This window comes from Rhopilema esculentum, chromosome 6, assembly GCF_057945365.1.
Source record: "Rhopilema esculentum isolate cy_ngs chromosome 6, ASM5794536v1, whole genome shotgun sequence".
NCBI lineage: Eukaryota > Metazoa > Cnidaria > Scyphozoa > Rhizostomeae > Rhizostomatidae > Rhopilema > Rhopilema esculentum.
In genome coordinates, this window is record NC_142820.1 from 10076838 (window position 1) to 10102484 (window position 25647).

At 36.7% G+C, this 25647-nt stretch overlaps 2 protein-coding genes across 2 annotated transcripts in view; one reads left to right on the forward strand and one right to left on the reverse strand.

Annotated features, from left to right (window-relative positions):
- Positions 1 to 2045: 2045 nt before the first annotated feature.
- Positions 2046 to 25647, forward strand: part of LOC135686054 (uncharacterized) — a 33582-nt gene continuing 9980 nt past the window's right edge. Inside the window, exons 1-16 of the mRNA XM_065202204.2 lie at positions 2046 to 2407; positions 3613 to 3722; positions 4466 to 4546; positions 5161 to 5251; positions 6462 to 6626; positions 7592 to 7762; positions 9267 to 9349; positions 11981 to 12561; positions 13722 to 13788; positions 14581 to 14662; positions 18272 to 18375; positions 18987 to 19163; positions 19536 to 19586; positions 20201 to 20353; positions 21339 to 21460; positions 22091 to 22121. Of these exons, the coding sequence (XP_065058276.2) occupies positions 2336 to 2407; positions 3613 to 3722; positions 4466 to 4546; positions 5161 to 5251; positions 6462 to 6626; positions 7592 to 7762; positions 9267 to 9349; positions 11981 to 12561; positions 13722 to 13788; positions 14581 to 14662; positions 18272 to 18375; positions 18987 to 19163; positions 19536 to 19586; positions 20201 to 20353; positions 21339 to 21460; positions 22091 to 22121 (2141 nt within the window). The 5' untranslated portion in view covers positions 2046 to 2335. The remainder of the gene's footprint in view (positions 2408 to 3612; positions 3723 to 4465; positions 4547 to 5160; positions 5252 to 6461; positions 6627 to 7591; positions 7763 to 9266; positions 9350 to 11980; positions 12562 to 13721; positions 13789 to 14580; positions 14663 to 18271; positions 18376 to 18986; positions 19164 to 19535; positions 19587 to 20200; positions 20354 to 21338; positions 21461 to 22090; positions 22122 to 25647) is intronic.
- On the reverse strand, positions 23235 to 25289 carry LOC135686059 (uncharacterized). Its single transcript, XM_065202210.2, has 2 exons — positions 24562 to 25289; positions 23235 to 24314 (listed from the first exon to the last, which is right to left on the reverse strand). The coding sequence occupies exons 1-2, from the start codon at positions 25287 to 25289 to the stop codon at positions 23909 to 23911; spliced, it is 1134 nt and encodes a 377-aa protein (XP_065058282.2). The 3' UTR covers positions 23235 to 23908.

A 25647-nucleotide genomic window follows, 5' to 3' on the forward strand; every position in this document is an offset into this window, starting at 1 on the left:
AATTCCCTCAAAGTTTTAAAACGTACCCTTTACCTTATGATAAAAATAAAATTAAAAAGGACCACAGAGAGCCCCCTATTCATTTGTCATGAAACAAAGCAAGTGTTCTCGCATTCTACGTTATCCTGCCCGGACTCTCCCATTTGCCCGTCTCTGTCTGCAATGGAGTTATCTTCGCCAAACTTGACGATCAAGAAAGCTAATACCTGAACATTTTTGTATTCTTTGGTGTGGCTCTTGGAATAAAGGTGTGGTTCGAGGGCTCTTTACCTCGCACCTTTCAAAAGCTTCCTACGCCCCTGAACCTAAATACCAAATATTATTTTATTGCTACACTCATAACTTTAGATTATTATAAATAAATAAATTAAGCAAACTTCAAAGTAACTCTTTGTTAATGTTCTTGAATATTTGTTTTATGTATCTAAATTTGGTAAATGTATGTACTATGTGGTAGAGCATCACTGATGGGGGTTGTCTGGCAGGCACTCCGGTTACAGCGTGCTGTAACTAAAAGAATGCTTTTGAAAGACAATTGCTCGGTAACAGTGGCGTACCCAGGGCTGCAGCTGTGAGGGGTCTGGGGCTAAGCCCCCAGAAATATTTTTGGACCACGCCCTTTTTTGCAAAATTTTCCCCCATTATTTGATTCATGTTAGCTACGGTAAATAGCAAAGTATTTTACAATTGTTATTGATACAATCATACAGTATACTACATCGCCCCCCCTCCAATGCGTTTTACATCGTTCGGACAAATCTCGAGAATCATGTTGTAGAAAAGTGGGGGGTCCGGACCCCCCTATTTCCCCCCTTGAGTACGCCACTGCTCGGGAAATGGCAATTTTTATGCAGAAGCGGAGAGTACTCTAGTGTCTCTAGTGTAGGTAATAGGAGGGGGTGTTCATCCCGACCAATTTTCAATAGAGGGGGTGCTAATAGAAGGAGGTGTTGATGTCGACCAGTTTTCAATAGAAAGGGGTGATGATAGAATCGGAGTACCGTTTAGAATATCCTGTCAAAGTTTGGTTTCAGTTTCTAGCATAGTTTTAGAGAAAATTGCAATCATACGAAGATAAATCAAATTTACAGCTTTAATTTTTATAGCTTTAATTAAATTAAGTTTACACTTCCAAGTCAAAAATCATCGGTTTCCTTTGTATGGTTGAGATTTTACAAAAAACTATTGAAAGAAACGAATAATGAAAATCAAATGACTTGATTTGTAAAATTTGATAGAAGGGGGGGGGGTGCTAATAAGCGACGGGTGGAGGAGGGAGGGCAAATTCTTCTGAAATTAATACACGGGGGGCCGTCTATTAGAGACACTAGAGTGAGTACACGACTCGATTTCTCATTGCAACGACAGAAAGTTGCAGTGGCGTCATGTTTATCGGATTTCGTTGCGGTCATCTTTGAACGTGGGTGAAGACAATGCGGCCGTGTGTCATTCGTGGAACGGAGTCATACCTACGAAGAACTTCCGAGACAACTTGAAAATGAAAACTTCATAAGCATTTTGTCTTGTTATTTTTATTATTATTAGTAAGATGTAGGGTTTGTTATGTAAGTGACGTTACAATGAAATGGTAGTTTATACAGATAACCATCATACATAAAAGTCATAGCAAGAATTTTTCGACAACATTACTTTGACGTTATGATCAGATAAACACGAAAAAAATCAGCTGTACCAATAAAAAGAAAAGGCAAATGAGAGAATAACAAACATAAAACTAAAAATGATAAAGGGATGGCACATTTTTTACCTCGGCCCCAACACTCCTAAATAAGGGTGGGCGCAGTGGTGGCCCCAGGGGAGGGCTAGGCGGGGCTACAGCCCCTCCGTCGGAAGCATCTAGCCCCCCATCGGAGGAAATTTTAGGTTATTGTCGGAGCAAATTTGACAAAATAACGTACGAAAACTGCTTATTTTAGTCATTCTAGCCCCCCTGTCGGAAGCTCCAACCCCTCTGTCGGAAGATTTCTGGCGCCTCCACTGGGTGGGCGTCTTCCATAAGATTGCCTAAGAAATATGACATATTTGCGTTCAATGCATGTTTAGAGACAGCGGTGAGCAAATAGGACCAAGTGGATTAAGTATTATATGGCGTTGCTGTAATAAACAAACGATGTAATCCAGTTTTTTCGAGAGAAATATAATCAGTTTCTGTTAAATGACTAAATGGAATGTTATGTTTTCCAAGGATTCTCTTTCAATCTGTTGACTGTATATAGATCGTTTCGCTGATTGATGAAGTGGATTTACCATTTGATTCCTTGACGCGATTGCTCATTTCCTTTTGGCCTACCTACCTGTTACTTGTGAAGACGCAATGCCAGTCGAAGAACCCACTTCTGCGTTTTCAGGACAAGGAAGAGCTTTAAGAATTCTTCGAAATTCAAAGGTATTTGTCTTTGCAAATACATTATTAACTGAACTTTATGGATTTTTCGAGAGGTACTGTCAAAAATTGTAGGTTCTGTTCACTAGGCAACGGAATGGTGTACTTCTTTGAAAAGAAACAAATCAGATTAGAAGAATGCAGAGCTACCTTTCAAAAGCATATCATGCTGCCCCATCTATTTGGATTTTTAAAATCATAGAGTAAATTATCTTTCAAGTTATATATTGAAAATCTTTCGATATAATAGTAAATTGAAAAATATGAAAGAGATGTATCACTTTCCCTCAAAAGTCGAAAAGATTTTTTACATACCTGAGTAGAGTTTGTGTTATATGTATCACCCTACATTGTTTACTATGGACCCCTCCTAATTTTCGCTTTATAAAAAGATTAGATCAGCCCAAATGATTCAACAAATACATGGAATCAATATACACAAGTATGGGTTTAGAGGGGGGATGTAACCTGGCTGGGGAACAGTAGAATTTCTTTACTTTCTACCCACCAGTTTTGTATCGGCTTTGCAGGCTCTTTTTCCAGGAGATGTCTCGAAAGGGTCTTGATTTGCCCTCTCTGCAAGCATAAGATATATATATATAACCCTTAAATATGGTATACCTCACCCAGGGGGCTCTCACGACAGGGAGGCATGAGGGCTCAATCCCACTTGAGAAAAAAATGACAGTATCTAGCAATGGCCCTGACCTTGCCCCCATTTATTGGAATATTGTTATAATTAGTGTAGGGTATGAATATAACCATTACTATAATTATTCAATACTTTAATATGTGCCATGTATCTTTGGGTTAATCTCATACAAAACCAGAAATAAACATTTTTAGCACCTCTAAAAGGTGTTGCTTGCGTTTTTTATTTTTTTTCATAGCAACAAAGGATGGCAAATGCCAACTTTGGTTATTTGAACATGGGGTAGCAGTGACAGAAATTGTGGGGTTTGGGGGCAAGTGCCCTGAGGTTTTGCTAAGTTGTCAGACATGCTTTTGTTGATAAATTATGACATTTGTTGGCAAATTTGCTTGTTTTTGTGGGCATTGCCCCCCCCCTCCTGAAAAATCAATTTCCACCACTGTGGGGGAGAACTTGATGAGGGCTGTCATAAAGGCTTTATCTAATATCCTATAATGCTGGTTTTGTGAATGTTATTTGTTATTTCAAATTAAATGTCATGATTTTCTTCTTATAGCTTGTAGTGTATGATGAATACAGAAAGATGATAAGAGATATACAAAGGTTTAAAGATGAGGAAAAGAGAGAATTGTCCAATGGAATAAGAAAAAGAGAGAATGACATGAGGTAGGGTAAACAGAAGTTTATTTGTTAACCAAAATCTATGAACATATTTACTTTCACCATAGAAACGTTTTTCAAACTTGCAAATCCAAATTAGCTAAATAGATACATGGGGAGCTTTAATCTTGTTTGGAAGATGACTTTTGCCACTTACCTAAAGATTTTTGACCCCCTTGACACCTGTTTTCTGCCCCCTCAGATCACTTTCAATTCTTTATATTTTCATGATTAAGCAAGAAGGGCATCATAGGGTTCGGCACTATTCTCTTACACTTTTTTAAGCTTTTGTAAGTGGCAACTTTCTATGTAGAGTTCTTATGGCAAATTGGACATAGTTTACAATTTTATAAATGAGCATCAATCCACCAAAAATTATTTCCTATTAGGCAAAAAAGTATTTGATCACAACATCCCATGTACCCTGATTCCAATGCTTGTACCACAAATTCTAAACTTTGGACAAAATAATTTGTCCACTTACCCTTTAGCCCCCATTGTTGCAAATTCTTTGTTCCTGCTGTTTTACTTGTGGATTTTAGTTCAATTTGTTTGTTGCAATCCACAGGTTGATCTAGATCAATGTTGGCTTAATTATATATTTTATCTTTAAAAAAGAGGGGACATGGCCCCCTGACCTCTTGACACTCCTATCCCACTGACTCTGTCAAGATTTTAAAGTTGTTTATTTGGAAATCGTTTACTTCCTTTGTTACTTTAAAACTGCAAGGTCTTGTATTTTCTTCTAGGCCTTATCTTTATGATACTGGTGACTCATATGAGAAACCATTTTTCTCTGTTCTAACAAAGATGCTTCTTGAAATAACCAGGTTTGTGTTGGTATATTATTTTATTTTCTCGTGTCGATTCAAGTCAAAAGCTTCCTTTTAGCTTTAGTATTACAAAATTGGTATGTTATAAACATTTGAGGTCCCAGAAGGAAGACGTTAAGTCTTTTACTATTTTGAAATATTTCGGCCTATCAATGATCATCCGATCTCATTAGCGTGAATGTTCCGACGAGAAAGAACTGTTTTTTTGCTGTTCTTAAGTATTCATGCTATTGGTTGTATAAATAAAGATAAGCTTGTCAAAATCTGACCCAGTTTTAAAGCTTCAGATAAGATCGAAAATTGAAAGGAAAACTGTTCTTCAATACAAGGCGAGCTGAAGAGATGTGGTTTTTTGCTGTTAAAACTGTTTTTTAATCCTTACAAAAACTGGAATAGCAAGCTAAGCTTTCTTAGCGAGAGTTTCTCGCGTATTCCATTCGAGGTACATTATTCATGACTTTGGTATTGTACAATTGCGGTAAATATTTTGATAATGTTTTTACTGTAGACATTTAATTCTATCCTCTTACGCAAAAAGGTTCGCTGTTAAATCCGTTTCCAATTAAATTTGCAAGCTGTGACGCAGTTCAATTTCCAACCCTCTTTCTTAGCATAAAAAATTCCCAACGACAATCCGAAGATTTACAGAGAGTATATCAGTGGTATGTTACAAATAAAAGACAGCTGTGCAGAACAGACAAGGTTTTTATCATTGAAAACAAATTATGTTCACTATTTTTGTATTACCCTACAAATTAAATATTTTTCTTAGCAGGTTATTACCAAGCAGGTTATTACCCTTCCATTCCATTTATAAACATTGTGTAAAACTCGTACCTGGTATTGAAGTGAAACGTATTGTGTAATCACGTCTTGCTATGTACAACTAAATAACCAAACATCAAACTCCGATTTAATACTGATATTTAAGGGTCCACCATGCTTCACATTTCACCACTGTCTGTTTTTATTTCTAAAGAAGAGAAACCCTTAGCGCATCGGTGAGTGACATCAGGTTTCAATTAAGCCTTGCCATTCAAAATGCCCCCCGCCCCCTCTGACGAATAAGCCAGCTTTTAAACATCGAGTTGGTTCATGGAAATTATACAGAATTCCATAGATGATTCAAACGTCGTTTCTGCTCCCTTTTCGAGTTGCCTCAGGCTTTGCGATTCTATATAGTTAATCCCCGCATGCAAAAATATATTTATAAGAAACTGTAATCTTCAAGGATAGAAAACATTTTTTCCTTATAAGAAACTAGGCAGCCTATTTTTCGAATTTCTTATAAATGGTCCAAAATCGAACAAACTGTACCGATTGATCAATTGTCAAAATATGTCCTTTAGAAAGAAAACCTTCTTAATTGGACTTACAAGAAGTCAGCTAGCCACATAACAATGTTTTATTACATACGAGAAACTGAATAGAATAACTGACAAACCTTTAATTTGATCATCTAAAGTTTATGAGAGATATTTAGCTACGTTAGTAAATTAGTTAGCTTTTCTATATTTCGCTATCTATTTCTGTCTTTTATGGTTCATTTAACAATTTTTATCAGAGATTTATCAATCTGATTTTTACATTTAGTATTTTTTTGCAAAGCACTGCGATCATGGGACTTTGTAAAAATGTCAACTGTGTCTTTCAAACCTTTACTTTACATATAAAACAAACTAATATAGTTAAAGTACGACTTTGTACATAGAAGTTGTGACGTTTCGAGCACAACTCTTCATCGATGCTCGTAATAATATTAAACTTCCATGTACGAACTCGCACTTTAACGATGTTAATTTGTTTTTTTGCTCACTCGTCGTACAAAACACTGAACTGCATTGGCAATCAAACTTCATTTTACATCCCATAGCCGGAACCGTCTTACGTTATAATGTGCATCTTTTTTCAGCACTTCAGTCCTTCGCAAGACTCTTCCAAGACACTTAAGTATAGACCTTCATCATCCATTGACCCTGGTGTTAAACCTGGAATATTGCGTCACGAAAAAGTTGGGCGAAACTCTTATAGGCGTCAAAGACCCCAAACCTCTTTTTCGCATTTGGACTCGCGTGACGTAAGTTTGCTTTTTCTAAAGTTTGCTCACTGGCTCACAAGATAATAAAGCCTTCTTCATTAACTTCAAATATATTCATCTTGATATTGTAACAAGCATTTGGGATATCAAAACTCTGTGCTTAGCTCCGAAAAGCAAGTCATTACCTAGCCCTTAAAACACTGATAGATTCAGACTCCTTGACATATGAAACCAGAAGGATAAATTTACGAAGACGTTTTTTAGCTATTTGTCACATAAAAATGGAGAATGTACCTGACTTTTTTTGAGCACACGATCCTTATTTGATTTTCTATACTTTTTCTGTTGCACTGTTACAATAGCGGCGCAATGTGGATAAGTTTTTCTAAAGGGGATAGAGGAGAGTGAATCTCCAATTACGTTTTGTGGGTAAAACAAGTCAACTTTTTATGTATTCAGTATATTGGGCGTTATAATGATACTCTTGTTCTTTTTCTTTTTTCTTGGTTTTCCAATTCTTAGCTGTTCAATGTATTGCTCAAGCAGAAAAATACCGTGCACACGAATTTGGGTGAATTTGAGCCTTATTTTACCAACTATAGTTTAATTCTATATGGTAAGCCAAGACCTCGATTTAAATACCTCTATTGGTTCTGAAAACCCCTTTGAGGCAGTTTCTTGGAACTAACATTCTTGTAAGTAGCAAATCTTAAAAGGTTTTTTAAGGAAATCATACCAAAGATATTTTCAACATTCCAAACTTAAATAGGCCTTGCTGTTTTCTTAATTTTGTTTTTAGGGGACGATAGAGATTTTTAAAAATGTCTCCAGAGCAATGCAATGGTTACTTCAGACACCAGCTGTTCGCATTCACTGGTATCAACTATCACCAGTCAGACACATCATCCTAGTAGCATTATTTGAATGTTCAAATAGACTTCCTTGCTTAGTAACTTAATCGCATTCTTATCTGTTACGACGCATCACAAATTGGTTTTTCCTAGATGTCTAGCTTGAAAGAATCTGACACCATGGACACAGTCTTCACTGTCAATGGTTTTGAAGGAATTGGTGCTCCAGAAATACCCAACGATTTAAGAGATTACAAATATGACTCGACTCAAGACATGAAATCTACCATTAAGAGGCCTGAAACTGCCCCACCTCATATAATGGTGAGATTGATTTTGGGTGTTTTTATCAACTATGTACTATTTTAATTACGATTTTGTACATTAGTGATCGAAGCGCTGTTGGAATTACGCATGATCATTTTCAGAAGAGAGTATTGGGGTTTGACGATCCCAATCCTTTGGAGTCTTAAAAAGATTTTATTGTGTAATGCCCGAATAGTATTAAAGTTTGTGAACCAGGGGCGTTGTGATTAGGCGGGACATCGGGAAATTTCCCGGTGGGCCCATTTAAAGTGAGTTTGTAAAACCCCGGAAAGTGTTTGAATAAAATCCTTGGCGAGAAAGCCCCTCGCTAACAAGTAGACTCAAGTTAAAAGTTCAGAATTAGAAGAGGTCAACATATACAAACAGGCCCCTGTGAAAGAGATTCGTGGAATATGAACAGAGCCGCTGAGACGGGGACAAGGAGGAGAAAACTGCCCCAGGGCCTCGAGGTCTAGGGGGCCTCTTAAAGTTAGGAATTCCAATTTGAAGAACTAAACTTTAACGAAACGCACAAAAGTATGCCCTAAAAATTGTAAAACGTGGTAAATGACTGCAAAAAAAATTCTGAAAGGTATTTCAAGCTAATTTAAAAGGCACGGCCGCAAAAAATTTCACGTGCACGTAAGTGCTTTATCGCGCTTAAGTTGGTGTTAAGTGTGAAGTACAGCAATGGGTTTGTTCCACATTTTTTGGAGTCTTAAAGAGACTATGGTTAAAAAAAGGGGATACACCTCATAAAATAAAGCAGACGAACCTTTAAAGATGATAAAACTGGTGTCTTTGTAATTTTTCGTTGGTGTATGGTTTCCAGGTAGGTACCATTTTTAGCGACCTGTGGTTTGTGATTGGAGATGTCATACAATAGAGCGGGCCCCCTTATAATCATTTTCTCAAGAACCTTTTCTAGGAGCCACAACACCCCTGTTGTGAACTGAGAAAACTCGTTTTTATAAGAAGAGTATGCGTGTTACGTAGTAGTAATTAAGTTATTGCAATTGTCAAATTCAGGAAGTAATCTTCTGTGTTTTTCTTTTCATAAGGGTACCAATCTAAGGCAGAAATAGTTTTCTTTTAGAGGAAAATATCATGTCATTTTGTTTTGAAGTTTAATAAATATTGACATTTTCCCAGGATTCTTGAATATAAATTGATATTCAAGTGGAAATGCAACCGCTGTTACTTCTTCATTAGTGTAACTGGATGAAATAAAGGTTCTTTTATACAAAGAAAAAGCCCGTGACCTCAACTCATTGATGCTTTATTCAAATAGGAGTAATGATGCCTATAGCATAAGTTTTGCCTAGGTTTGTTATCATTTTTCAGGTCGTCGTTCAAAATATAAGATATAATATATATCTTCTGTATTTGATCTGTAGAGTAGCTTGCTTAGTTAGAAATGTGCCATTTACATACCTTCTCAGTTCCGATACTTCTCTTTTCTTGTGAGTCTCAAAAGAGTCTGGTACCCAGGGAGCTGAAATCTCGTATTTGTTTGCTTTAGCTTGACCATACTCCAATTTCAAAAGGAAGATATGTTTCAACAAAAGCAGACTATCAGTTGGATCCCAGTGAAGATATGCAGTTGTAAGTTAAATTGCGTTGTTTATGAATGCGGATCACTTCCTTTCTGGATGATTTTATTTGGCCATTCTTAATTTATTTCTTGAATATTTTGTTCAAATCAATTTGAATCTTTTTGATTTTTCATTTAAAATTTAACATTTTCAAAAACATCTTATGATTAATTCTCTTTTTCTTAGGAAGTGAATGGAATAGTATATTTCTTAGGGCTATTCTGCTTTTGCCCTAAGAATGTAGCAAAATCTTTGTTCGTTTGTTTATGATTGTACTCTAATTCGATCGTATGCTATTATAAACTTTTTTCAGAAAATTATCGTTCAGTAGTTTGGCTTTTTTGCATAAATCTGTTTGGTCTAGCTAGCTTACCTGTACAGGTTGTCCCATAAGGTTTTAATTAATTTTCCTATGGCGCTCATTATTTCAAAAATCATTGCAAGCTTTGCCAAAGAAGTCTCTCACAATATGTACATTTGGAGATTTTACTCGGCTCATCTCTTGTACATCAAATTTGTACATTCACTAAAACTCGTTTCTAAAATTCTAATTTTAGCAAAAGCGGGTAAATATTTATCGAGTTGCAGCCTAAAGATTTGTATAATTTATGCCTCAAGCCCAAAAACATGAAAATGACGGTTAAATTAGTCCAAATATTATAGATATGGTTGTTTCCAAGTCCTTGTTCATTACAATCCTAGCTCAGCAGGCGATTTACTAGAAAAACGGATCTTTTCTAGCCTCTAGGAATGGTAGTTTCCCAGTTTGAGATTTCAACGAATCTTCAAATGCGCCGACAGCCTGGTCTGATCAAATTTTCTAAGCAATTTTAAAGCTTTCCAGACAATCTTCAGCCGAAATTTCTTTGTGCTTCTCATTGATCTGACCAATAATCTTTTCTGTTTTGGGTCTTGCTAAGCTGTCCTGACGTATATAATTTTGAAGAAAGACCTAATTTATGAGGATAACCTTTTTTATTTGAAACGGCATAATCTCCACGCCATGAGATGGAAAGGCGATCACTTCAGCTGTTGCTATGGTGAACAATACTTTATGTAGTGTTGTATTGGGATCACTAGGCGACAACTGATTACGAGGCCAGTTTGTGTGGCTAGATGACTACAGGGAAGTCTCTCCAAAAGAAATGTTTCAAGTTTTCTGCGCCATCATGGGTAGATTACCAACACAAATTTCCATTATAGACTCTAAGGCTCACTATCTATTTAAACATGATAAAAAATTTGCAGCCACTATTTGTGCAAGCAACATATGCTGCTCAAATATTTTACAATATTGTAGGGTTTTGTGACGCCTTTATGGAAAACAGCAGGTACTTTCTTGCTTAATCTGTATGGTTTCCCAGCGCTGAGCATTTTTTTCTGAAACTGACTGTATGGATTATTTTTCTCACTTTTCAAATTGATGTGCTTGCTATATCGTCAACAAAGTATAGAGAGGATTATCAGAGAAAAATAACATGATAGGTATCTTTTTTTCCAATGCATTTCGGGTGGCGCCTTGCCTTTGAGCTCTCTCGCCACGTCAGCAACACGCCAATTTAAATGCAATTTGTGTCAAATTTAACCAGGAACTGACATGTGAATGGTGCTCAAGTGCCTAAATAAATGCAAAAAGAAAAGCCTGTTGTTCACCCATGTTAACTGGCTCATCCTTATCAGTAAATCTCTCGCAACTTTTTTTCGCGACTATTTTCGTGGCACTGCTGCTTCACTCAGTGCTGCTATTGCATTGACTCTGCATTCAGTTGAGGCAAATATTTGGGTCGTTTAGGGTGTTACCTTCCAAAAATGATTGAGACTATTGGTTCAAAATGAAATTTTGATGGAGCAGAATCGGCCTGATTCCTGCCAAAGAAAGAATTTATCTTCTATTTATTTATTTATATATATCTTCTACTAGATAATTCATTTTATTTTGAAATTTGGATAAGTACTCGATGCTATGGTTTGTCCCTTTTGATGTCAGCCCATGACCCCTTCACCTCCAGACCCTTCATGAAAAAGCATGTTTCTTATTTATGCAATTTACAGCACTTAATGCTTTCTTCGTATCGTCTTTTTTAAATTCAAAGTACATTAATCACTGCGCATTTTAAAGTTGAATTTGGCTGAGGTAAACCTTCATTCGGCATCCCCTTGAAGCTTTCATGCGCATAAATAGACTAAACTCCGCCGAATCAGGACTTATTTGACGCATTGTTTTAAATGCCAGCTCACAACTGCTTCGATTATGAATGAGTACCCTGGCAATCGATTATTGTCTTTGTGAATTAAATTCGATTCATGATAGCAGTCACTGGATCTATCTTTAGAGCCCTTAGATCATTGTAGCTTGTGTATAATCCTATGAAATATCTATGAAATGAAATATCCTATGAAATATCTAGTCTCTGCTTTTTCCTATATACAAACCTATTTGTAAGCTCTTCGCCCACGCGAACCCCCCGTGGCTCAAATAGATCAATAACAAAAATTTTACATATGCAAAACTTTATAAGAAAGTAGCTATAGACCTGCCTGTGGTCATGTTATAGTTGTTTTCGTGAGGAGGCGAGTTTTGCTTGAGTCTTTTATCCTTCCTTTGTTTCAACATCTTAGTATTTTCATCACTTCTTTTCAGACCTGTTTCAAAAGTTTCTATACATTATACAGCACCGGGAGAGAACAGCGAAAACGTGCAGGTTAACCAAATCGAACGTTATAACCAGAACTCGAGTCCACTGAGTCATTCAAGCAATAAAATACAGAGGTCGAAAAGCGCCGATTATTTACAAAAAAGAGTTTACATTCAGGAGGATTTACCAGGAAGCGATCTGCAATCTGAAATCGATGAAGACCGAGTTAGCATTGATGTTGATCAAATTGTTAAAAGTGCTCAGATGAGCGATGATCAACAATCGGAAGAGAAATCAAGCGAGGATTTTAGTATCGAGACTCAAGCTGATGATGCCAGTGCCAGCCAATCAACTGCAATCGATCGATCGAAATCGTTGAATACTGGTGAGGTGATCATGGAGAAAGGGGTTTCTGTTAAGGAGCAAGATACAGTTTTGGGAGAAAAATCGAATTCGAGCATTCAGCAAGAGAAGCAGAAGTTTGAATATATACCAAGTTATTCAAAATTCCAGCAATTAAAAGAAAGGAAGCATATGAATTATAAAGACGAAGTGAACAGCAAGGAAAGCAACAGCACGCAAGCTGGTATGTGTTAGGGTTAGCAGCAACAAAGATATTGTCAAATAAAGCGATTGCAGTTTGATCCTTCATTTTTAGCTTGCTAAATACGTTAGATTGTTTGTAATCATATTCTTCGCTCAAATTATGTTTAGGATCATATCCTTTCCTTCAAAGATGCAACTTCGCGATTTGGGTTATTATTTAAAGTTAGGTAGCATGGTGAATGTGGGTTTAAGTGAAGTGTAACCTTTGTAAATTAGAGTTCATTAAAAATTTAACAACCCCATCGAACGAGCATGGCCAAGAGAAGATCTGAATGAGGGTGCGAAATAGGTTATCTCCAATACCTCCACGTCATTTCTTCAACATTTATGCAAAGTTTTGTAGCTAAAATTGATGATTTGTGAATTGACATGTGCGTAAATCAAATTGATACAACCACTGTCAGCCTAAATTGTTCACTGTGGAGGATATTGTAAAACTAGCCAGCAACAGACCAACCCAGGATATTCGGAAGGGGATGAGCCTTTCCTCAACATGGTTCGGCTGTATTAGGCTAAAAGGAATCGTCCTTTAGGTCAGAATCACTGTAAATGTTATGTTCAGATATATGGCCCTATCGCCCATATTTAGTGACCGTCATTTAAAATTTGGCCCTGTCGCCCATATTTAGTGACCGTCATCTAGAATTTCGACTGATGATTTAATGAAAATATAGAACTCACTATATTTGTGGTGAATGTCAGGCAGCCCTGCCATACTTGATGCTCTTGCACCCTAACTGATGCTTATATCTCGCGCTAATGAATATTACATTTATATAACTACAATAAAATTCGTACTGCATATGTTAGCATGCCTTTCTAAAAGGTTTTATAATATTAGCTTTCATTTTCACATCGCTTTTGTAAACAGATGTGAATTGTGAAGGAAACCAGATTAATTATTTTAAGTCTGAGATAAGGAAGATATTTAGCCCCCTTTTGGAAGGCTATGTTCCTCTGTCGGAAGATTCCTAGCGCCACCACTGCTGTAGTAGAAACCTGTAGAATGTAGATTGCCTCTCGTATAATTACGAAACATTGACTTAATAGTGTTTTCCTCTGCTATAAGACCATATATAGGACATATTCGCTGTTTCTATCGTCACAACAAATTTTAATGATTAATTTTTCTTTCTCAAGTTTCCCAATCACCGAGAAGCCTTCACCGCAACGTTGCTAAGAAACAAGTTGACCCACATAGTGGCTTGTGAGTAGATATTTCTGCTTTTACAATCGCACTTCGTTTCAAAGTTCACTGACAATAAAACCATTTATTCATACAGCCCATTCTTCGATTGCTTTTCATCTCGGTTATTTGAAACTTTGTGATAATTTTTTTCATTTCTCAAGCATAAGCTCTATTTGAAAACAGTTATTGACATTTGTAGTTAGACTGGGCCACCATTCACGGGGGGTAGTTAATTCAAGGATGACCTGAGATGAACTGTTTTGAATGTGCGTTAATTTTTTAAAACAATTTCGCTATGGGAAACGAGTACTGGACAATCAGAAAAAATCAGTCCAAACGATAAGTTGCCACATGCCATTTTTACGGCTACCACCTCTAAATTGGTCCTTTTTTGCTTTAAGTACATTACACCTGTTTTAAGTGGATACATTAGACTATCTAACTGAGAGCAGTTGCTTCCTCGATTTTCTAAAACAGGCTCCGCGCCCCAATTTTTTGTGAAAAGTTGTGCTCCTTATTAGCGGCAATGTTTAATTTGATTACATCGTATGCATCCATTTTCAAAAGGCTTCTTATGATTGTCCAAAGCTCTGCATTATGTTGGTTGGCATTGCTCTGCATCGAGCAACTCAATGCCATATTGTCATATCGTCATTTTCTTTGTTATGACAGCTTGTTTAGCGCAAAATCTTATTTTCTTCCACACTTCTCCAATGCAGGTGATTTTGCCACCAAACCACTAGCAATTGCGCAACTTTTTTAATCACTTTATTTTATTCCTAACACGGTAGACTGTGATATCTATTTTAGAAACAAAAATGGATTGACAACGTCATCGATTTTACAGCTTGTGACGCCTGTTGGCCAACAAATGCTCGAACAAAAACCACCAGTAAGTATATTTTTATCATCAAACCGGTTAGCTGCGAAAGTAGCCAGTGGATTTAGCATTGGATTCACTTACTACACGCAGGGGACTGCTTGTAAGCAAAGGTTTGGTTGATTTTTGAGCTTTGCAAAAACCAAACAATGATGCAGATCAACCTGTCGAAGTATTTCTTGGTAAGATCTTTAGCCTGGATAAATTCGGTTTTCAAATTTCGCAACCGTTAGCCCTGTACTTTTGAAAGCCTTGCAAATCAAAGAGCCTTCGAAATAAAACTTTCACTTTGATTATGATAAAATAACAGGAATTATTACACTGTGTAAAGATGTGCTCGTGTATATTTAAATCCTAAACGATTTATGTGTTTAGAAGAATCATTTCAAAATGTCTAGAATTTAAGTTGAAAATTTCTCAAGGACATGAAGCAAAATACACCTCACAAATATCCTCATGTCAATGGATTAGTTTAGCGTGAGCACATCCTTTTTTGTACTGAGAAAAAATTGTTGTATGGCTCCTGTCAGAAATGTGACTTTAGGTAGCGAATGAGTGTGAAAATGGGAAAAATCTTCAAATCAAATTACTTTTGAATCTTCAAAGTTAAGATGAGTCCTCCCAGGGCAAAGTATCAGTAAATTATTGGCTCTTCATCTTGCGTTGTTTCTATCTATCGTTTGTTGAAAATTGGGTTTCTTTTTGACCAGTCAGAATCCTCGTAGCTTTCTGTCACAAAATGAACATTACCAACACTAAAAAATAAAAATATGTATATGGAAAAAGTTTTCGGTCCAAAAATTGAACCTAATTTATAATTTCATATATTTGTTTTCTTAGGGTTTTTGGGTTTAGCAGTATAAGGAACCAATCAAAGCACTTCCCTAACTCTTAATTTACTTCCGATTCGCATCTCTGGATATTAGTTTCCGCTTTGGTAATTATCTGACGTCTATGCTCTGATACCCTAGGTACCAAAGCCACAGAGGTTCGCGCGAGGATATAGAAGATAGGAGCGTAAAAGCGAAGTTATCTGCTCCTCCGCTCCTTCGCTCCTTCGCTCCTTCGCTCCTCCGCTCCTTCGCTCCTTCGCTTCTATCTTCTATTTCCATGCTAGAATTTATATGGCACTAATACCCAGGGGAATGCTCTGAGGATTGAAATGTTTCCGCTTTTCAGTGCAATTTTGTGAAAGAGTATGAAATTTTGAGAAAATGAGGAGTTTAGTTTTAGAGCACGCTGCTTATCCTTGCAGTGTGAACGTAGAATAATCCGAGAATTGTAGCTGTCTATCCTTCGCATATTGATAGAAATATCGAACAACGTATATAAAGAACGATACAGGCCTTGTTCGACTTACTTTAGTAACGTGATATAGCATTAATCGGCTCAAGGATTACGAAGACGAATTGTTTGCTACTGTCTACGGTAAGTTGTTTTTCACACCATTAATGCACAAAATTTAAACAAGGAATTTAGCATGCATTTGGAACCGTTCCGCCCGTTCATGCTTCCGTTAATGTTGTTTGGAGGGGGTTCGACTACGTTTTACGGTTCGACACTGGTAACGGTTCGATTTTGATTGGTTTCGACGGTCGAAGTAAAAGCAAGACTTTATCGTTGCAGAACTAGTCCTCTTTTTGCACAACAGGGATTTTTCTCGTCAGCTAGAATCAGATGTTTTCGAGTCGAGACCAGTTATCCTTTGTATTTCTGGCCAAAGTTTCTCTTTTCCCTAGAGAATCAATGCAAAAGTCTCCGAGGCTAATTAATTTCGACTAAGATTATTGATGTCCTAAATTGCCCCGGTCCTTTTGTCAAGGTGTGGAAACTCTTTTATTAGTGTAATGTTCGTCGCAAATGTGTTGTTGACATTAACTTTCCCGCGAGAACTCGGCTGTTTGATATTTGCTCCGCTATATCGCCATGCAGTTTTAAAAGGAAAGCTACAAGCAAATGGTTTCAGAGACCTGATACTCGTTCCGAATCAAAGATTGCCAGCCAAATGAATTATCATCTCAAATATGGTAAAGTGCAGTACATTCCAGTAACTTCTAAGGTAAAAGGGTCAACTAATTACTTCGATCTTTTTCGATTGTAATTTCTGTGTTATTCAGAGTATCTTTATTAATGCCAAGAACGGTTACATCATTTCAATTATAGTGTGACCCGCTATGTCTTTTAAAGTTTTATTCTTTACCTAAATGCCTTAAATGCATCAAGAGGAAGTTGCTCAAACATGAACCCACAAGAATGTACATGCATTCAAAGCAGACAAGCTCTTATCCCGTGCAAAGTTTTCCCGTGGAGCATTCGATTTATATTCATGTGTGGGTCATCACAATGTTTTTGTGTCCTTTCGAATGAAGATGCAGGAAGCATAACATCTTGATTCGTTTAGTGGGTCTTGCGTTACGGCATAAAAAGTCAATTAATAATCTGATTATCAAGCAATAGTTATTTTGGATTTTGAGCAGCCATTTAACTAAGCAAACATCAATTTTCCTGCGTTGTACAGAGATTTTGCTAAATGTAAACAACCAGCTAAACCAATAAATGGATGCATGTGGCATGTTGTTCTTATTTTGGTGAATGGAGGACCGTTGTTGCCGTCACCAGGGCAACTGTAAACCAGTTTTTTAGACTTTTAAGTCTTTAAGCGATGCTCTCTTTGTGTTTTCCTTGTCAATTATTCCAGCCAAAAGTTTGGACGTCCCTCTGGAGAAGTAAGCGAGCGTTCTTGGAGACGGTAGCCATTGGCGATGTTGAGTGATGCCATGGCAACACGTCTTAAGTTGGAAACGGTTTTTCGGGGGATGTCCCCATTTGAAACTCTACCCGAAAATGTGTTGTATCTATTTGTTTTCTGTCTTGGGACTTTCGGACTGCATCCCCCGTTGCATAAGAATATTTTTAGTAAAAAAGGCTATTGTCGAAAATTTGCTATACTTCAAGTACATTGTCATCAGCATTAATTGTAAATTATGCCATGCTTGAACGAACATCCCGAAAGAACATAAAATAAGATACAATGAATGATTTTCTGCATGGTGTGCATGGAATGGTTCGCCTTGTTTCTTGGTGCGGCAGCCTCTCACGATACGGGAGACGAAGAGTATTAGGTTTCCATTTTTGTTTTCTTCCGAGGCTCTTGCAACCAGGTTAACCAACGTTAGCCATCTTTCAAGGAAAGCAAATCTTTTGATGTACAAAAAATGCACATTACAATCAGTGACTGTATTTGTATCTTAGAACAAGTAATTAAAGCACAATAACATGCGACTTGCCATTTTCTTGTTGTTGTGAGTCCAATAAAAACTAAGAAAAGTTAGCGTCCACATATTAACGCTACAAGGCGGGAATATTTGGAAAATTTTGAAAGCATGTTGCTCTATGCCACAACAATTCTCCCAGGTGATGTGAAATGCTCCGCAGGCTTAGTTTTTTCTTGCTTGAACTATATATGCGTTTTATGCTGGACATGAAAATGGAAATGAAGAATCCCTCTGGATTTTTCGATAGGCCCTTCTAGCAAATGTTGCCTTTACCCGTGGGTTGATTTTAAAATTAGGAAGTTTTAAAAATTTAAACATAATTATAAATTGTTTATATATTTTGCAGATTCAAATCAATCATCAAGAGTTTCGAAAAGATGTTCGACAAAGTCCTTCAAATTCGCCTCACAGCAGCCCTCGTGATAGACTTAGTCCGCGATTATATTTAAGGTATTGTCGAACAGTACATATTTCATTGTATTGTGATTTACATCCAACAATACCGAGTTTTTTAAAGATTTTTTTATTAAGGCCTTCAGTAACAGCAGGATGAAACTGGATTTACTGATCTTTCCCCATTAGCCTATCTATGTCAAAATAGCGAAGACTATTTTGGAAAGAAACATGCTGCTGTATTCTTCCCGAAGGTGCAGCTATCTACCTTCCTTACCTTTCACGCCCTCCATTCTTCCTTTCCTTTTTCCTTTTTCCTTTTTCCTTTTTCATTTTTCCTTTTTCAAAATAATTTCTATCTCTCAATGCCTATTCTCTTTCATTCTACATTCTCCCCTTTCTTTCTGTTCATAGACGTTTTCTACCTATTCTCGTTTTTTCCTCATTTTAATTTCTTTTCTCTTAGGTAAATATCTGACCATTTCTTCCTGTTTCTTTCACCGCCTCGTTTTATGCCCACTCCCTTACATTTTACCCTTGATAATAAGATGCTTATCGATTTCAGCAGTTTCAATGCCTTTTGAATTCTATTCTCCTTTTGTAGTATTTAGCACAGAAAGAGTTAAAACAGCTACATACCAGATTTAGATTTCCAAATTCTTTTTTAGGCCAACTGCTGCTCTGAAAGGAGATAATGCCAGCCAGGCTTTGAGGAAGGCTGAAATCTTGTTCCCGGAAGAAAGTCCAAGACAATATAAAGTTCATTTTCCACAGGACCGGAACGCGAAAACAGAAAAACATTACAAAATATCTGGTCCGGTGGAGCCAGATTCGTTGAGATATCGGTAATCAAACACATGTAAAAGCTTTCAATCACAAATATATCAAATTAAAGGGGGCCCATTTTATAGGGGAATGGAAATTTAATTGGAGGTCTATTTAGGAACTGAAAATAGTAGTGTTTGGAAAAGCTTAGTTTAAAGGCTCTCCATAGCCTATTGAGGTAGGATTTATTAGGTATGATTCAAACAAGCTGAATGTAGCCCATATAGTACATTCATAGTTTCAACGACCAGTAGAAGCTCTTTTGAGGAGATACTTCTCTAAAAATCTGCAAAAAACTAGATTTTTTTACTGCTTTATCTTTCTTGATATTTAATATATCACTTTGTTCTGTTATTTTCACTTTATTCTGATATTTGGCTCGTTCTTTCCAGATATACACATGATGGATTTGGCAGTCGAACCTATGTAAAGAAACTGACCAAGTATGTTTTATGTCATACCCTTTTTTTGATTTCAAATTTGAAAATATCAGTGAAGAATTTCAACTGTATTTATTGAACAATTTACTACGCAATTTTTCTGCCTGGGTTCATCTGCAATTATTTACATTCAACAGGAGTAGTCTCCGATTTGTCCTACAGTTTCATTGTACTGGCACATTTTTACCCGTTATAAAGTTGCATATACACACGAACGCCCTTTCAGGAACATACCATTTTCTCTGTATAATCGTTAAGAAGTTTAATGATCTGTTTTACTTTTTATAGCATAATTTTATTTAATTCCTTATGATTATGCGTTGCATTAATTCATTGGATCTTATAAGATATTTAATTTTGACGCAAGGGTCTTGATATTCTTGCATCGAACAACCTTGAGGGCTATATACTCCTATGAAATAGAAAATTTTTGGAGGAACATCTGCTAAGCTTTCACTATGGTGAAAAGAAATGAAAAATTAAATTTGCAACGGAATATAACACATAAACAACGCGAATATCTTACAGAAAATATGAGGCGAGAAATTAGAAGTCCTCTTTGTTGTTTCGTTTAGTCTTTCTCACGCATCATTTTGTTGCATCTTTTGTCTCCTAAGGCCACAAATGCAAAGTCGTACTGGCAAGGTAAAAGCAAGACAATGCGAGTCACCACAATCAGTTTTCAAAAATAGTTCTCGTATGCCTAATTCAAAGACTCTGGCTTCCTCTATGATTATTAAGCATCTGGGTGGATGCGACAGAAGATCCAGGTGAATTTATTTAAAGTTTCATGTCCCTTTTCTCTAGTTTTCTTCATTTTTACAGGCTATAGATTCATATGAAAATGCATCTTACTGCAACGATTCTATAGCAGTTCATTCCATGACGATTACTAGACGTGACCTAATTTGTTAACTCGAGCTGATAAGTGATACAAAGTATAATTTGAGCAATTACTAAAGGGGCCTCTATTACTGTGGCAAGACATTATTTGGCTGCGCTGCGAAATATTCAATAGCAAAACTCTCTAGTAACTTGTGTCTATGGCAATCCAAATATAATGCAGCATTTACCTTTGTTTGTTTGTTTACAAAACTTGGAAACCCTTGTAATTTCTTTTCAACGCTTTGATCAAAGCTTCATCTGCTGCTTTTTTCTCTGGGTGAGATAGGTCGGATAGCCAAACCTGTACTCTAATTTCTAGTATAATAACTTAATCGTAAATTTCAACAAAAATCCACATCATTTTTCCGCGCATTAGTGTCAAAAAAATTTTTGTACGTTTCCAAAGGGCGAAATCAAATGTGTTTGATTTCTTTTGTTTATTCTTTCAACTAATTATATACTGTGGAAAAACTGTCTTGCAAAACCTGAATATAAAAGGAAAATGGAATGAAGAAAAGGAACAAAGGAAACCTTGAGTTAGTTAGTGAAAAAAATGCAAAGCGGGAAAATAAACTCGCATTTGTATAACTTTAAGAGAAACTTCGATTCTCTTTACTGTCCATCATGGAGTCTGCGTTCAATAGACTGAAAATTTTTCGGACAGTCATTTTTCTTTGAATGATTGATTTTTATAAGCCACATCTCTAGATTTTTATTAGTTACAATTTTCTTGAAATAGCTAGCCAGACATTTGTGGACTGAGTTATTCAGCGATATTTAAACCTTTTAAACTTTTATTTTTTATGTAAATCATGATTGCAAACAGTTCAAATGGCTCATGTTTTTGTTGACGTATTTTGAATCCTTCAGTGACAGGATGAGCGGGCAAAGCACCGCTGTTCCAATGTGGATAGCGTCACCAGACAGCGAAAATCAGAAGCCTGACGATACGCAGTTTGTGAAACTAACCAAGCCCTATGACAAAGACTCCTGTAAGCTGTTACTTGCTTTGACTTGTGTTTCTCTGTCAAAATATCATCTTTGCTTGTAAACTTAAATGCTACTGTAGCCATGATGCAGGTTGCAAAGTGCATGGAAATTTTCGAATGATAAAAGAAGCATGATTATTTGGTTTGTTTCTTTATCCACATCATATTATTTTGTACCTATGGCACTCTTCTTTGCTCTATCTTTTGAAAACGCATTTCAATTTCCTGAATTTTATGATGGAAAGACTTTAGTTCTCTCCAAGTGCTGGAGCTTTCATAGGACCTATAAGAGTCGTTACTGGATAGGTTAATCGTTTTGATATCCTATGATTAGCATGTATAAGAGCTATTTACAATAATAATTCAACTAACCACCCTATTCAATATGCACCATTCTTGAATAACCCCCTCCTCTTAAATTTTAACAGTACTGAGTATTGAATTTTTCCAAAGGGAGGGGGGTATTTGAGTTATTACAGTATGTTTTAAAAATCTGTATACATTTCTTTAACGTACTTTAGTGCCTTTTTGTTTTCTTTATTGGAGTAAAGTTTTTCTTTGTATTTTTGTTTCGTTTATACTTGATCATCCTGAAGTTTTCCAGCTGTTTAATCAAGATTTTGTTGTTTTTAGCATTTTCATCAGAGCTGTCAGAAAACAAAAGGTACCAACTTGTTATCAATCATATTTATATTATATTTTGTTTGGGACTTGGTTGCTAAATCATGGATCACCTTGATGTATTTTCAGGGAGTGTCATGCCAAGGCCCACTCAACGGAGCTTCTTCATTTCTCGTCTCAACCTTTGAGAGGCTTACATACCATGATCTTGCAACCCCTGCAGAGGAACTAATCATCAGAAATCTACTAATTTCTAAAATAGTTCTAGTCTAAAAAAATTTCCCATGTAGGAAACAACAGTCCCAGCAAAAATTATTGGAGCACCTAAACAAACTTTTCACCGTTTGAACAGCTGTTCCATCCAAATTTGCATAATAAAAAGATCTTTAAAATGGTTTCAATATGAGCCGGGGTACTTTGAGGTATCTTATTTGGTTCAAAGGTTAAAGCGAACATGAATTGTTTGTGCCCCCATCGTTGCCAAATTTTTCGAATTTTGGCACGTACTGGCATAGCTATAAATAATTGTCAGTGGCAATCTATCAAGGATTGGAAGCAGGAATACTTTTGATCAAGAAGTTAACATTGTAAGGGGGAGGGGAGAGAATATAGTAACAGAGTTGATGACGTCTGGATTTGTCCAAATTTGGATGTCAATATGTTGTATTAATCCCTCGGCTTTTAGCAAAAGTACTTTAAAATTTCATTAATTTTGCCATAAATTTTTGATAGAATTCTCATTCATGAAAAGTCTTCATACGTATAAGCATATTTTTCCCCAAGTGTGGCTATGGTCATAAAGCAAAATCAAAAGCACCCAAATTAATTTCCAAGTTGCAAATGTCAAATTTTTTTATCGATTTATCAAAGCAATTTCTTCATGCATTTTAGCAGACAGCAAGTTAAAATACTATCATTTTTGCTCTGCATATTTCCAAGCAAAATTTGTGTTTCCAAAACATCTACTCCTTCAGATTTTTATTCCCTTTTTTCCTAGGATTAGAGTTTTTGTTCCTTCTTATTAGCAAGAACATATTACGTAGCTATGCAAAGCTCTAGCTTGAGGCGAAAAAAAAAGAGAATTTTTAGTCAGATTTGTATATTATTTACATCAATTGTAATAAATCCATAGGAATGCTCGGTGCACATATACTTCATACTTTATCAAGTTTCTTCGCAGTAATTTCCACTTTCATCAGATTCTAATTAAGTGCAACAGCATGCGATAGTTTTTGTTAAAGTTATTGGGCATTCATCTCTCCAATGCTTGCTGTAGCTCTCCATCAGAAATGCCGGTATTGAACTCTGGCCCTTTATATCCAGGGAACGGAGAACTAATGACCGAACGTTCTGCATCGACATGAATGATTCTAACTTCAATCGAAGATTGCATTGAGAATTTAAGTCCCTGGCCGTCTCTATTCATTCTCTGAACAGCCATATGAGCACTGTGGCATCTCAATTTGGTGCCCAGCTTGTATTCTACCAGGCTATAGACTTTCTGCTGTTAGCCTTTTTCGGAATTTTATCTCCAGCTGGTGTTCTGAATCAAGGTAGCTCTTTTACTGCCCCCTAATTTCTTAAACTGTATACTTTTAAAAACCATATTCATTTGATTTTTCTCCCAAATCTGCAACATTCTTTCATAGGTTTTCTGAAACACATTACTCTTCAAGGTTTTTATCTTCAAAGTCTCTTTTCATAGTTTAGTTATTTTGCATATCAAGTCACCCTTCAACTTTGCCCAGGTATTATCAAATCTCTTTAGTTTTACCCAAACTTTCATTTCTCTTGTAAGCTTTGGCTTTTTGGAGCCACTGTGAAGTTTTTTTATTCAAATCGGACCATCTTTCGTTTTTTCTCCTCTCTCTCGCGCTTTAAGTTGTCTTGTTGTGCTTTAAACTCTCTCCCAACCCTCCCAGTTGGGCGTGTACACAATGTACAAAATGACTTCCTTTTTCCGTGGTGGCATTGCAATGCTTCTAGCATGCCATAGGAACTTTCATTAGCTGGTTGCACCGTGATACGCCGCACATTACCAACTTGCTCATAGACTGCCGGCTGGGCTACCTCTGACATGTCATCAGTGTCACTAACTTCATCATTGACTTCACTGTCTTCGTTATCTTCTTCACCCTCCTCCTCGAATATATAGTCATTGTCGTTGGAAAAAGCATGCGTCGGGTGAAAGTTTGTCACCCCTTGTGCTGGCAGTACTCGAGGTGAGCAATGGGAGCTGTAAGACAAAGGTTAATAAAACACTGAGTTTTCTTCCTAAGTTTTTTTAAGTGTTTACTTTCATTTTCTCATTCGTTTCTGATTTATCTTTACCTTTCTATTTACCGTCTTCTTTTCCTGTGCAAAATGCATCATTTTTTAAGAAACGAAACCCTGCTCAGAAGACCCCCTCAGAATCAAACTTTCAAAGCCTCTTTTAAACAAATTATAGCAAACAATTTTATCGTTTGAGTCACTTTACTTACCTTGACATTGATGCCACCTCAAAGTTTGGTGTCGTTGGAGCTGACAGATTTGTGCAGTCGGAAAAGGCAAATTCATCTGGCTCAGTAGGGCTTGTAAGGCCTCTCATGTTGCGCCAAGCATCCTCATAACTCCGGGCCAACATAAGAGAATTGCCTCCCAGCTGGAGGCCTCTTGTGCCATAGCCAGGCCTTAGCGGGTCCTGGGTCACATTTCCATGCTCTTGCACCCCATTTATGCTTTGATTCATGAACTGTTCATTCCTTTTCACCTCACCCACTAAGTGTCTACTGTATGAAGCCATTGGCCTGCCGTAGATCTCATTTCTAGCACCTACACTGCTTCCATAGCTTTGTACCACTATGACTCGGTTTCGTCTGGAACGTCCTGTTTCCTGGCATCCGCCGTAGGTACCTTGCTGTGCCTGTTTTGACTCCTGTTTGTATGGATAAAATGGAACATTTGAACTGCCCTTTTTCACTGGTTCCTCCTTTATCAAGTCATTGGCAGTTACACCTGCAGCTTCTCCAGGCACAGCGTCTGTTTCAAAGTGCTCAACTATAAGCTGACTGTGTTGATCGTTTACCGGAAAACTCTCCTTCAGTTCAGCTATATTTTCTTCACCTGTCCCAGTTTCTCTTCCTGCTCCAGTGTTTTGTGGATTTTCTAATTGGCTTCTGTCTTGTACTGGGACGAACTTTTCGTCCTCTTCTTGCATATCCTGAATCATAACAGTATATATTTATCAATGGATGCATTATTCTTTACTTTTTTTAAAAATCTTTTTGATACCATTCTAAAATGTAGTTATTTTTCCATACAGATGCTCTTCTAATTTATAAATGGTGCTCTTACATCTTTGTCTCTGTGTTATTGAGCAGAAAAAACAAAATAAAATGGTAACTTCGTGGCCTAAAGGCTACAAATATTTTTGATCTTGTGGTTTCATATAGTGCCCGTCATTATTAAGTCACGCCCCTTTTATACCAAGAAACATTTTACTCAACCCAACAATAGATGTTTATTCATTTATGCTATGTGTCGTACTATAAAGACTGATTCTTTGATGTGAAATATAGCGCTACATA